The sequence below is a fragment of the Falco cherrug genome, chromosome 9, assembly GCF_023634085.1.
Source record: "Falco cherrug isolate bFalChe1 chromosome 9, bFalChe1.pri, whole genome shotgun sequence".
Taxonomy (NCBI): Eukaryota; Metazoa; Chordata; class Aves; order Falconiformes; family Falconidae; genus Falco; species Falco cherrug.
Window position 1 is genome coordinate 41,654,270 of NC_073705.1, and position 13,844 is coordinate 41,668,113.

General features: G+C 42.2%; 1 protein-coding gene across 1 annotated transcript in view; it reads left to right on the forward strand.

Moving 5' to 3' along the window:
• Positions 1-1,795: 1,795 nt before the first annotated feature.
• ANK3 (ankyrin 3) overlaps positions 1,796-13,844 on the forward strand; it is a 374,167-nt gene continuing 362,118 nt past the window's right edge. The window contains exon 1 of the mRNA XM_055721313.1: positions 1,796-2,043. Within this exon, the coding sequence (XP_055577288.1) occupies positions 1,990-2,043 (54 nt within the window). The 5' untranslated portion in view covers positions 1,796-1,989. The remainder of the gene's footprint in view (positions 2,044-13,844) is intronic.

Consider the following 13,844-nt stretch of genomic DNA (forward strand, 5'->3'; position numbering starts at 1 on the left):
CATCTAAATTCCAAATCCCTGTTGAGGAAGCCTGACCTGAAACCTCCTGGGGTAAAGGAAGTTAACTGTTTTTTCCCCTCAGGGAATTATTCCAGCTGCCAAAAAAGAAGGTATACTCTTCCAGGTGAGAGTGTAGATGAGACAGTGAGGTATGTCAGCCTGTGCAAATGGACTCTGGGTTTACATGTACACATAACACTTGAATTTGTTTAAAAATGCCTCCATCTATCAATTGTGAGAGTAGAATTACAAATCACTTTTCAAATAAAAATGAAATTTTCCATTAAGGTCTTTTACAATCCGCAAATTCCATTAAAGTCTTTATAATTTTCCTTCTCAAAGTGCAATGGAAGGTGGTATGCAGTGATGATGTGGTATGTGAGTTGTATAAAAATAGCGTGTGGCCCAGCCACGGAGCTGCTAATTGCCACTGCCAGCGATAGTACCGCTCAGCCACAAGCATGACCAGCCTTGCTCGACGCTTTCCTTTAGCCAAGGTGGAGCTTGTGATCCTGTTTCCCCGCCATCTCCCTTGACTCCTGGTTCCCTGAGGAGGCTAAGGAAATGAGTCACATCCAAAATAAGAGGGATAAAGGCAGTCTGGGGAATTCTCCATAGGAGACACAGCCAAGGTCTTTGGTTAAATACTTCTACTTGATCCTAGATACTAAGAAAAAAGGTATACACTTTTTAGAGAAAGTGACAAGCAATTAGTTACAAAGTATCACAGTTACATAGTATCCAAGTTAGATACATAGTATCACACTTAATTATGTAGCGCCATGGCTGGTTACATAGTATCACAAAAGTAAATAAACAACTACAGTCAATTTATCCAGCTGGGCACTCACTCCGTAAATTTCACCTACACCACTAAGACCCATGGTAGTAAAATGTAACTGGATTAAGCTGTTACCAGCAATATTTCTAGGTAAATTAGTGCTCGAGAGCATTTGTTGTGTTTAATCGCTGCTAACAGGTAAATCAAATTCTAATGAAAACAGAAAAAGTTGGGTGCATGAAGGCAGGCTTTTGAGAGCAGAGGAAAGCTAAGATGATGGGATCAAGTCGTTTAAATAAAACTAAAATGATTTTAATTGTGCTTACACTATTTTTACAATTTCAAATCCTGTGGTAAAACACACTTTAATAAGACTGATTAAAATATTTTTCAATACTAGGAAAAAGTACAAGTAGAGCTACTGGTTTAGATCAACGCAGCAGCTCCCATGTGAGCCCTGCAGAGCCACCAGCTTTGGCTGGGGGGGGGGGAGAACACCCCCAGGGTGGCTTTTCTGGACAAAATTGGACAAATTTGGCTCCCTCAGGCTCATCATCCCCCACACAGCTCGTGCAGCACTGCCTATGCCAGCTGTTTTCTTGCTTTTCACACGTGAGCGACTTTGCATTTGCATTATAGGAAATATACTACACCTGTAGCATTCATCATGGAAAACCAAGGGCAGCCCTTTAACTGTTGCGAGGAGTTCATTAGTGCTGAGCTGGAGGATTTGGTTCCTTTTTAATTTAGGATCAGCAAACTCCAGCCGGGCTCCCTGTGCCGCGCCCTCCTGAGCGCTGTACCGGCGCGGCAGCCGCCGTTCCCAGGTGAGGAGCCGGGCGGGCGGCTGGGGGGCTCCGGCGCTCCCCGGCCCTTCGGAGCCCGCGGGGCGCTCCCCCCTGCGGGCGTTCGTGGGCGCTCGCAGCGCCCGGCCAGCCCCGGCGTCGCGGGCCGCAGCCGCGAGGCCGCGCCCCGCTGCCCGCCGACGGGGCGGGACGGCGGCGGCCCCCGGAGCGGGCGGCCGGGCCCCGGGAGCAGAGTGTGCCCGCCCCTGCCCTGCCCGCCGCGGGAGGAGAGGCACCGGCGGGGCTCGGCTCCACCTGAGGGGGCGGTGGCGGCGAGGGGCAGGCCCGCCTGCCGGCGGGGGTGAGCCCGGCACGGCTCTGCCCCCGCGCTGGGCGAGGTGAGGTGCCTGGGAGCGCTGCAACATGGCCTCCGCCGCCTCCTCCTCCCGTCCCGCCGGACGGGGCGGCACAGACCAGGTGAGCGCGCAGCCCCGCGTCCCGCACCGCGGCCGTCGGGCAGGGCAGGGGCGCCGGCGGCTCCTTCTGCTTTTCGTCCTTCCTCCCTCCTCCTCCTCCTCCTCCTGACCGCTACCGGGCAGAGCGGGGCCGGCGCCCGCCGGGGCTGCGAGCGGCTGCACCGACGGCGGCCCCGGGCGGCGGGGCGCGCGCACCTCGGGGGCGGGAACTGGGGTGGCTCGCGCTGCCGCGGCCGTTAACGGTCGCCGCCCGGCCGCGGGGCAGCCCCCGGCGGGGGAGCGGCGCGGCCCCGGTGTGAGGGCTGGCGGCGGGCCGCCTCTCCCCGCTCGCCCGGCCACCCCGCCGCGGTGGAAGGTGTTGAAGCAGCACCGTGTGCGCCGGCTGGCGCCGGCCCGTGGCGGTGCCTCAGCGGCTGCCGAGGGGCTGGCGCGCGGCATGTGCTGCGCTGGGCGGGCGGGCTCGTTTTTCACACCTCGGCCGCAGAACCGCCATGAGCTTGAGGGATGGTGGCTGGCGGCCCTCGTAGGTAAGGGTTGGGGTCGCCTCCCTCCTCCCCCGGTGCCTGCCCACTGATCCGGGCCCGCGGGTTGCGGCTGGTGAAGGCGGTGGCTCTGTTCCCCGGGGTGGCCCTGTCCCCGGGGTGTCCGTGGCAAGCCACCCCCAGCGCAGTGGGCAAGAAGAAGGTGCTGGGGAAGGCTTCGTCGCACTGTGGCCATGGGAGCGTTCTGCCTGGTCCTCCCTCCTCCGCAGCATTCGACGCAGGCTGCAGGGTTAGGGGAAGGAGCTTTGCCTCAGCGTTGCGTGTCCCTCAGGTATTTGATGTGATCGCTGTGTTTATTGCTCTAGCAAATGCTGCCTTGTGTCATGAGTGAGCAAATGGGTCCAACGTTCTGCCAACTGAACGCAAGCAGTGTAATCCATTTTGACTGTGAAGACTTGTGTTCTCATGGCAAAAATAGAGCACATCTCAGCCTATTACACAATGTCTGTCCAGCAAAACGATACTTTTCCCAGCAGAAGTAACTTTTAAGGGATTGGGAAAGTATGATAAATGTGACTTTTTTTTAATTGGGCTATATGCCCAGAACTCCTGAAACTAAAACTGAACACTCTGAGATTAAAGCTATAATTAATCAAGGGTGAATAAGCTTTATCCTTTGTTTCTTTTTTTTTTTTTTTGGTTGAGGTTGGTATCTTTTGAATCGTTAAACCTCCCTGCTTCTAACACTGCTTTTGCTACTACTTGAAACATTTAATATCTCATCTTCTCTGTCTGGTTATCTCTTTCATTGTGGAGCGCTATGGATTCTCATGTTTCTCCCTCAAATCTCTCCAGTGTTCGTGGTTTAAAATGGAATGTAAATTAATGCCCCAAGAGGACTGATCAACTAGAAGTAAAGCACAGCTCTGGCAGTCAGGTCCTTTAAGTTTTGGCTCGGCAAGCTGCTGTGTGCCTGCCCATAGCTTGTTTATTTCGTGAGACCTGGGAGAGCTCCTAGGATGTGAAGGCAGCTCTTCTTACTGTGGTGTTGCTACCCCGCGCATTTTTGCTTCATGTCTTTCAACAGCTGGCTCAATGATAAACGGGGAAAATGTGAACTCCTGCGTGTTCGCCAAGTGGGCAGTTTCCAAACTTATTCTGAAAGGTCTGCAGCCTAGGCAATTAGAAGTTGAAAGCGTTGAAGCAGCGAGTTGTTAAAGCTCACTCTTCTCGGTCTCCATACTGCCTATGTTCTGTCTTGGGCTTGGAGTAGCCTCAGGGCTGTTGGGGAGACTCAGCTTTATTCTCTGGGCTCTGACCTCTCATTTTCAGACCATAGGGGCAGCAGATTTCTCATTGGTTTTAGAAGATTGTTAGGTCAGGCCTTAAACTTTTAGGGTGTCTTTTTATGTGGTTGGGTGCGTTCCTGCCCCCCTTCCCTCGCCAAGTGTGGTAGGTGTGGAAGATGCTCAGTTCTTGAGGTACTGTTAATGCCCAGTGTTGGAAATGGGGGCATGCTTTGAAACAATAAGTGTTTTTATTGACTTCCTTACAAGAAACTTTTTGTGCCGCCATCAATCTTGCTCTGATATCCTAGATACTTGGGGACTTGCTGATGTGTCTAGCTTGATTTCTGTTGCAAAATGATACTGTACTATTCTGTGCCATTGCTCTGTCCATACATGCCAGAGTATAATCTTGGGGAGTTTTGCTACTGAAAAATTGTCACCTCTCCCATCTCTTCTCAATAATAATTAATTGGTGATATGTTTATTGTGTTTTTTTTTAAGATAATGAGAACTATCTGTTACAGTGCAGTGACTTGCAAATTCATGTGAATAATTGTTGTGGATAAATATATATTTTCCTTTTTTTAAAAAAAAAATCTATTTCTAGTTTTTCCAAAGATAACCTCTAAGCTTTGCAGAGGGAGTCAAACAGTGTAACAGCGTAAGAAAGACATTAACTTGCTATGAAAAATGTTTTTGTATTACTGCACTACTTTGGTGTTTATTATTAGGATGGCTCTGTTTGCTCTTTATCTCATTTGGGTGTATTCTGAAATGTTTTGTGCAGAAGTTTGTGTTTTTAAAAAGCAATAGGAAGAGTAGAAGGCCCTTTCTTGGTTTAGGTCTTCTGTTATGTCAGTTCTAAGTCAACACTGAGTACTACTAAAAGTCAACACCTAAAAGTAGGTTAATTGTGCTTGTAGGTCACGGACAGTGCTGTGTTTTATTCTGTAATGTTTATATCTGGTCAATTTGTAGCACTGAAAGTTTGGGGCTTGCCTATGGCTTGTAGGAGATCTGACTTTGAATTTTAGAAATGAGAAGCTTTTATACTTTTTTCCTCTTGTTGGTGTTGGTGGGAAAAGAGGAGACAGTGGCCCTACTGTTGTGCAGGGGAAGAAAAAAACCCAAATTGTTCCAATATGAAAACCAGGTTATTCTTTCATAACAAATTGTTTACTGCTGAAGTAGAAAACTGATTTCACAGTGTGATCTGTAAGACTGCAAGTCCAATCATAGCTGCTCTGAAAAACAATAATAAATATAAATTTTCTTCAGTCTTTGAAATCTGAGGAAAATGGTAGTTCTGCAGTTACAAAAATAGAAAAACAAACCCCCCCAATCACCTGTCTGGTATAGAGATCAGACTACCCGAGTCTCAGTTCTAGAGAAGTGTTCGGTATAGGCAAGTTCCTGCCACTGCCATCTATTCTGGTTTTATGCCACATTTTTGTCAGTTTCTTCAAGAACTTTGGTGTGGAGGAAAACTGGGAGTTCAGTTCTTACATACGAAGCATTTGGTTTCTCAAAATTCAGTGCTTTTGACACTGTGTAAAAACTGTTGACATACTAATCCAGTGGTTGATTACCCATCAAAAATTATTTTTGTTGCTCTGTGTTGTCTGAAGTGGGAATATTTCCCATATACTTTAGGTTTCATGATAAGCTGTTGACAATGGTACTTGTACTCCTGTTTGGCATGCCTCTCGGAATGACAAAATAAGAACTGACATGTTGCATTAATTCTGAGAAAAGAATTGTTTTTCAGTCTTTAATCAGGCAAAGTTTCATTAGCTCTTTGAGGGAGTTTGACAATGACTTGGCCCAAGGAAGCTTTTTTTATTATTATTTTTAAACAGATTGAGGCACTTGTTAGCTTTTTTCCAGAGGAGCAAAGAGTGGCATAGAACCTGGGGCATAAGGGTAACATAATTATTTCTGTGGGTTTTATGCTTGAATTCTGACACACGTGATGTTAAATAAGTGTTTATGATGCTGACAAGTCAAAGAAAGAAAATGAGTGTCTTAAAGTTTGAATTTTCCAAAACAAACCCTTCAAAATAATATTAAATATATTTTTTCTTTAATGTGATAAAACTAATTGGCATTTCTTTCTTCACTGAAAATTCGAAAAATAAGACAAAAATTGGAAATGCTGCATGTTTTTTTCTTTCTTAATCTGGAGAGGGAGGGGAAAAAGAAGGCACTCCAAACTGTTATCTTCAGCAGTTAAGAAATGCCAAAACTTTGTTACTCTTACATGTGCTGCCTGATTGATAATTCTATTAGCTCTTGCTGTTCAGTGTTGAATTACATTACGTTAACATTCACATGGAAAATAATAGTTACTTGTTTCTGCTGTCCTTGCCATTGGGATGCAGTATGACTATGTGGAGAGGGAATGTTACAGGCTGAGAATGATGAGTAAGGAGGATGAAGAGGATGGCAAAGATAATTGCTGTATTAAAATACTGACTAGTGTGATAGTGAAATTCTGAGGGACCTTGCTCTGCTTGTGTCAGTCATTGCCTCGTTCATGTGACGATTGTGTACTCTTGCCCAGTTCTAGTAGCATTTTGAGCAAAACAAGTCCTGTTTAGTCTTTGAGTAGCGACTGCTCTTCTTCCACATTCTCTTGAGATATCCCACAAAAAAACAAATTTAGTCTTAACTACTTAGATTGTAATTTCTTCTACTAAATCCATTTAAAAGGTCAGCTCCCGTTGACTTATTGAAGAGACATAGGTACCACAATTCCTTCAATGTCCTTATAAAATTCAGAACGTTATTCTCCAGGAGTATACTTAAGTTGGTGCCCTTCAAAGGAGAAATTGTTCAAAGTTTCCATATTATATCTGATGTAGGCATCATGACTTTATCAGTAGGTGTTATTGCTTTCATCTGATAATGACTTGGAAAACATTATGAGCTAATGAAAGGAGTTCTGTGTAGCTGTAGTCAGGAGCATTTGTGGACTGGTCCTAAAGCAAGAGCTGGCTAAGCTGCTGCACTGATCTTCTGTATTATTTTAAACAGGTTGTGATGACAGCTCTTTTTCGTAGGGGAAACTAAAATAACATTCTTCAATGACAGAGTAGTTATTAGCTTATGCAGGTCACATGAAAGCTGGTTTCTTATGGAGAGTCTTCATAATGGCTTGATTTTAGGTTTAAAAACCTCTATGATATAGCATCTATTTTGGAAAGTATTTTTAAAGCAATCCTAGTGAAGGTCACTTTCAGATAATCTGTGTAGAACAGACGTGAGTTAGTTCTATGATCTTTGCATGCTACTGTTACTAGTCCTATATTTTGTGTGTGGTTTTCTCTTTACAGAATCTATATTGCTTTCTTTAAGCTTCTGTGACAGTTTGCCCTATGAAAGAGTAGAAATTGGAAAAGGTAACAATGACCTTTTATTTATATTTATTTATAATATCACACCCTGACCTAATGATCAACAGTAGTCGTTCTTTTATTTTTCTGTCAGGTCAGAATTTTTGCCTGTTACTGTATTGATATTTGTATTTTTGTAGAAAAAATTGATTTGTATTTGATACAAAAAAAATAGCAAACTATAATGCAGTTGGCATTGGGAAGATGTTGAGGCAGTAGTCTTTATTTTTATTCTGAATTTGGAATTTAGAAGGATGTTTCCCACCACATGGGACTTCAGACATTTTCATAGGAACATTACATGCAAATGAGTCTTTCTTGGTTTTGCCTCAACTGACTATTGTGTAGACTTTTTTTTTATCTGTTGCATGTGTCTCGCTCTTGAAAGCTTATTTGCTTTTCTGTTTTTTGTCCTTGCTTTTTTGGGGGCAAGGGGTTTAATTTCTCTTTTCCACCCTGTAATCTCAGACTCATTTCTGTCACTCTAGCTTAGTGCAGCCTCAGGCAACAAAGCAGTTTCTGTGTGGGTTCTGTTTCCTCAAAACACCTGTTTAGCTTTAGGACTGGGTCAAAGAAAATTCATCCTGAAATTGCTGGACTTACTGTGAAAAGAACTAGTCACACAGAGAATAGGTCTGACTAAGGTGGAAAATTGAAAATTAGTTTTAAACTAAATGAAAATTTAGTTTAAAAGAAAATTTTTCTTGCTGAGATAAGCCTGGTCTACATGTGAACCCACAACAGATTCTTAAAACCACAAAAGTCAGGCTCTTGGAATGGGAAAGCAAGGCTCGTGGAGGGGGATGGGTAAGCAGCAGAAGTCCAGGTGCTGCTTATTGAGTACAGTTAATTAAGTCATTAGACTTTTCCTTGTTTCTTCATTTCTTTCCCCTTATTTTAGAGCTTTTTGTTTGTGCTGTGGAGGAATCCCAAGAAGCAGACTACTTTGTTTCTGTACTGCAGGACTGACCTTCTTATGAAGGTATTTTGGGGATTGATGCGTAAAGTCAGGTGAGGAGGTAAAGTACGCGTCTTTGAATGGGGAGGGGGAAGCATACATGGACAAGTGACCCTAATATGCTCTTTAAATTATATCTTTGGGATATAATAGAACATTAAAAACTAAATATAAAAGATGAGTCGGGTGGCCTTCTGTTCTAACAGTCAGTACTACATTCAGGGAAACTAAAAACATTTCTAAAGAAGAGTAATCCAATTACAGGTAGAAGCATTCTATAATATTGAAAATTAACAGTAGTAACATACAGTGATAATCAAGTCATGGGTGTTAAGGGAGAGGTTAGTTAACTTAGCAAACCCAGAAAGAGTACTAGTGACTTTACAATAATCTTTGAAGGAAAAACTATAGGAGTGAGTGAATCTGGTAACTTTTTCAAAACTTAAAATTACTCATTGGTTACCTTTCAGTGACCTTGGTGCTCTTCTGTAAAGGAAAATATGTTATTGACAACTGTAAAAATAAAGAGGGGGATTCAGTATGATTTTTAGAATTTGTTTAAAAAGAGAAACTAAGTGGTGTGTTATATTTTGGTGGTGGTTTTGGTTTTCTTTTGTTTTTGTATTTACCTTAAGTAATTTCTGTAAGTGACTATCTCTCAGCAGAGATTAGATTTAAGCCACAGTAATTCTAATATTGCCCCAAATCTCTACTCATGTGGCTCCTTTGTGTAATATCTGAGGTACCTAAACCAGTATGTAGAACTGTGGAGCAAGTTGCCTTTAAGGTGTAGTGAGGTAAAGGAAGTGAAAACTGGAAGATACTCTTAACAGTCTGTTAAAACACTTGACCTGAGAATTACATTCACCTAGGCTTGATTTTAAGAGATTGTTTAGGTTTTCTTGAGCTTTAAATTAGGACAAGTTAAACATCCATGTGGCTTCTGTGTATCTGGCCTTAAACACTTTTAATGTGTTTGTTTTTTTTTTTTAATCTGCACCAACATGTCCAAAGTTTTTGCTTTCCATGTCTTTTCTTGTACAATGTGGAGCAACTGCACTGTGCTCTGAGTTAGCATAGGCAGCTTGCTTTCTATTTAACTTCAGCCTCTGTGATGGTATGCTTTGCCTCATCACATTCACGCTGTTGACTAAGAAGTGTGCTCACTCTCCCTGCTCCCCCCACCCCCAGCCTCATAAGCCTTTGCTGCTTTATTTGGGGAATTCAGCTCAAATTCTTAGGGTACCATACCTGTAACCTGACAAGGACAGGAACAAGTCCAGCATGTTTCAGGATATGGACTTGCTCCTTCTGTGACACTTATTTTTACAAGCAATGACTTGTTGTGACACTAAGATGACCCCATTTTGTAGGTGAATGATCTATAGGTGTGATTCAGTGTTTTGAATTTCTGATGGCAGAACCAATTTCATTTCTTATTCCTCTCTGACTTCATTATTCTTGTTCCTGTTCAAAGAATAGTGTAGAGAGAGCACATACACATGTGTCTGAGAAGGCAAATCATTTCACAGGTCATGACTTTGCAAATGGATGCATCAGCCTTACTCTGGGATAGGTGCCTCTGGTGGATACAAGTTACAGTGAATAATGAAAAGGCAAGAATCTCCTAAATGGCATCTGCCTCTTTAATTTGCCATGTAGAACAGCACAACTGGTGCAGGTGCTCAGCTTTTATATTCGGGAGCATAGATGGCTCACAAGGCTCAATCTCAAGGCTTGCTTAGTTTCAGACTTGGTGCTTGTACCCTCGGCTGGGAACTCAACCTGTAGCCTCAACACCTCATTCCAGTGCCTTAGTTCCCAGTACCCTAACACAGCAAAGAACTTTCTTTTATGTATTTCCTCCCCCTCCTTGGTGCATCCAACCTACTGTGCTCTGGTGATCCTTGTAACTGTTTGCTAAAAAACCTGTCTGTTTACTGTCTTCCTTCCCTCTGATACCACTTTGTGAAATGACTTATTGAATAAAAGGTACTCTTGTTTTTGAAGTTATTGCTTTTCCTTATATTGATACAGGTTAAACTTATTTCAGCCTTTAGTCATTTTGATGTGGCTTACAGCACAGTTTTCAAAAGAGTTTTGTTACTGTAGTTAGGGAAAGATGGGCTGTAGTAATGGCAGAAAGTTGTAGGGGAGCAAGGCGGGTGCTTTGCTACCTGGTTTCATCACTGCAGAAGATGTTACGTAAGTATGTTGAGACTTTCCTCTGATTTCTGTAATGTTTCATAAACAAGCGCTGCATTGTTTAACTCAGCTGTCAGAGACAGCAAGCTAAATATATTCAGAAACAATGTGACAATTCTGAAGAGCAATATACTTTTCCAATGATCCTCAGGTAGGAGCTAATCCTGCATTCTAGGGAGACTCACTGGAAACAGTACCTTTCTGAAAGGGTATGCAAAATACTAAGGCATTTACCTGTGTGTGGTTTAGTGGTTGGAAAAATCTAGGACTAACAATAAGAGTTCTAAATGAAGCTGTTTTATCAAATGTCAGGAAAAACAGCAATAGTCTTAATATAAAAATGAGATATACAGTCTACTGTTCCTAATTGAGTCGCAAATCAAACAATTCCAACAAAAAAACCCATATGCATCAGTCTGTGTCAGTTCAGCATACTTTCCTGTGTGGCCTGTATTTCTTTTCATGGACTCCATCCCTGCAAAGCTACTTTGTGATCTCAGTTGTGAAGTGGGTCAAAAGGGGAAGATTGTTAACATTCCTTCTGCCCCTCTCTATCACCTTCAGCAGCTCTTGGTGGATATCAGCCCTTTGGGCTCGTGTGGGAGAGGACAGTGGAATTTTGTGCCACTTGTAATCACATTTTCAAATATTTGTCTCATCTGGACAGTAACCCAGCTCCCATTTTTTGATTATGAGTTGTGATTGATTTAGTAATTGGAATGCCAATATTGCTGGTATGCTAGCATTTTCTTACTTTACTAACATTCACATGCCCATCAGGAAGTCTAGGATAGAGCTAAAGAAACAACCTTTCTCCAAGAGAACTGTAGTTCTAGGTAGTGTTGTCTAATTGCCCTTTAAAAGTTTCTTGTCTTGTCCCTGGTTGGCAGCTTTAGTACTGTTGCTTATCTATGTGGCTCTTCCTCCCAGGTTTAACGATTGTGCTGTATCTGTTTTGGTACTAGTAAAGTTGCACTGTGACAGCTTTGGTTTTACAGGATAGAAGCAACCAATTTTTTTGCCTAAATTTAAACTGCTTTCAGTGTTAAGTGTCTCTTCTGCAAATGAATTACACTGGATTGTTAGACTTGCTTGTTGCAATGGTCCAAGTTAACAATGTGCCTCTGAAGAGATTAAGGACACTTTTCATCTCATGTTCCAATCACCATAATTCTAATGAAATGCAGATCTCTCTTCTGTGGTCTCTTTCCCTTGTCTTTAATGTGTCCGTCTTCCTAAAGAACTTGTTAAAGAATGTGTTGTTGTCAAACAATATTCCCTTGATCAAGCTGTAACAAAAGAAAATATAGTGTTCAGTGGCGATCTATAGCCTGAAAAGCAAATGTACAAAGATCGTTAACCTCATACTGAGCTGAAACCTATTCCCTCTTGGGGGTGTTTGAGTGTGATGTACCAAATATGGCTATTGCAGAGGCTGGGTATTGGGGAGAAAATCTTTACTTAATAGGAGTAAGTGTAAAAACATACTTGTAACAGCAAATTCCATAAAGCTTGTGCATTTTATGGGTATACATTTTCTTTCATGCCCTGCTTTTACTATGGCTAACAAAACAAGTGTATTGTAATGGAAGCATCTAAAGTATGATAATTTTTAGTCAGCTGCATGGTATGTTTAACTGGACTGTGACATTTAACCAACCAAAAGGACTACCATTCCAATTGATCTACAGAAGGAGAAGTAATTGTCTTGGAGACATAATTTCATCATCTGCTTACTTTTGTGCCAATTCCACATCATGCAGATGATTTTGGCAGTTTAGCATGTATAGCTTTCTGCATGAAGGATACTAGTATCTGAAAAAAACCTTCAATACAAGTGTAAATAAACCACTTCAGTGTTTTGTGTTTTATTATGTAAAACCCCTTTGTTCTTGTTTGTGACAGTTGTGGCTGATGTAAGCACAGCAAATCCAGCTGTACTAGCCACTCAAAGGCCTTGCTAGGTTTTTTTGTCAGTTACAATTGTATACAGTACTCTTCAGTAGAACTCCAAACTTTAAGAACCTTGGAAAGCACCGATGTTGTATAGTTTTATGTATAATGTATGAAGAAGCTTGACCTTCCTGGAAATGTGTCCACACATTGTAGTGAGTTTCATATAGCAAATACTGTTAAAATAATAGTAGTGGAACAGCTAAGAATTAGTAATAAGCTTTACTGCAACAGTCTTTAGAGTGAAAAGAAAATGTTGTGTGTGTGCTGCTATATGTGATCCCTTCCATGGCAAAAAAAGCGCAATCCTTAATTCCTAGCAATGCTTGTATAAAACAGTTTTATATTAAAAGGGATTACAGCCTTTAGTAGTTGTCATCCATACTTATACAATCACCCACTAGTTTGTGCCTTTCTCTAGTCCTCGTACTGTGGCAGAGCCTGTGCAGTTGAAGAGGAATTGGCTCTGTGCAGAGCTGCTGACTGGTTTGACTTCTCACAAGTGCTGAATGGCAGTGGTTGTCAACAGAGTTGGAAGAAAAGCAGTTTATCTTAATAACACACCTTGAGACTATATGGTCCTGTTGTATACTAATTTAGGTGATATAATGACCAGGGGAAATAGTGATGGTTGTATTGAGGATTGACAGATTTATGTAACTTTTTAAAATCAGGTCTGGTTTTTGGGGTGTAATTGGAGAAAAGATTGGGATGAAATGTAGAACAACTTCTCTGAGCTGTTGGAATTCTAGAGTTGAGATATTTAGAGGAATAAGTGACTATATATAAAAATATATCTTAGAGTATATGTACTTGAGATTTGCATAATAATCACTGGGAAAAAAGAAGCATCGCAGATGTGAAACAAGAGGAGCAGATAACCAGTCAATATATGTGGCCAGATTGCTAGGGCAGTAATATTCGTAGGAGGTCTCACCAGCCAAATTATTTCTACCATAGTGATGTTGAGCAGCTAGAGTTTCAGGCACCATCTCTGTCCTAATGGCTTGTATTTTTGGCAGCCACATTGCAGGAATTTCAACTTAGAATACTGGGGTGTGTTAATAAAGGAAGGAGGGGGGCCATGGAGCATAGCCTCTGGAAGATGCAAGATTCCAGCAGCAGACGGGGTAGAAGATGAATTAATCTGAGTCTCTTCTCTCAATCACTGGTATCTTCAGTGGTTCTGAGTATGCTAACACTTCTGTCAGGTCCCGGGTGTTCAGTTGCTGGTTTTGGTAAGGTCCATCCAGAGATACTGTCTTCATGGTTTCATGGGAATTTTATTGTTTTTTGCTGCTTGCGATGCAGTTGTTAGTCCTCATGTATACCTAAATGTGTTTGGCTGTGACTGCAATTAATCTGGAACAGAAAGCTGGTCATTAAGAAATAGCTTTATTTAATGAACAATACCAAACAAAGCTCAGTATCAGAAACCTGCTGCCATTAATAGAAATCTTAAAGCTGATTACAGTTGCTGGAGTGGGTCTCTTTGTAACTGACAGTAACCACCTTTACTT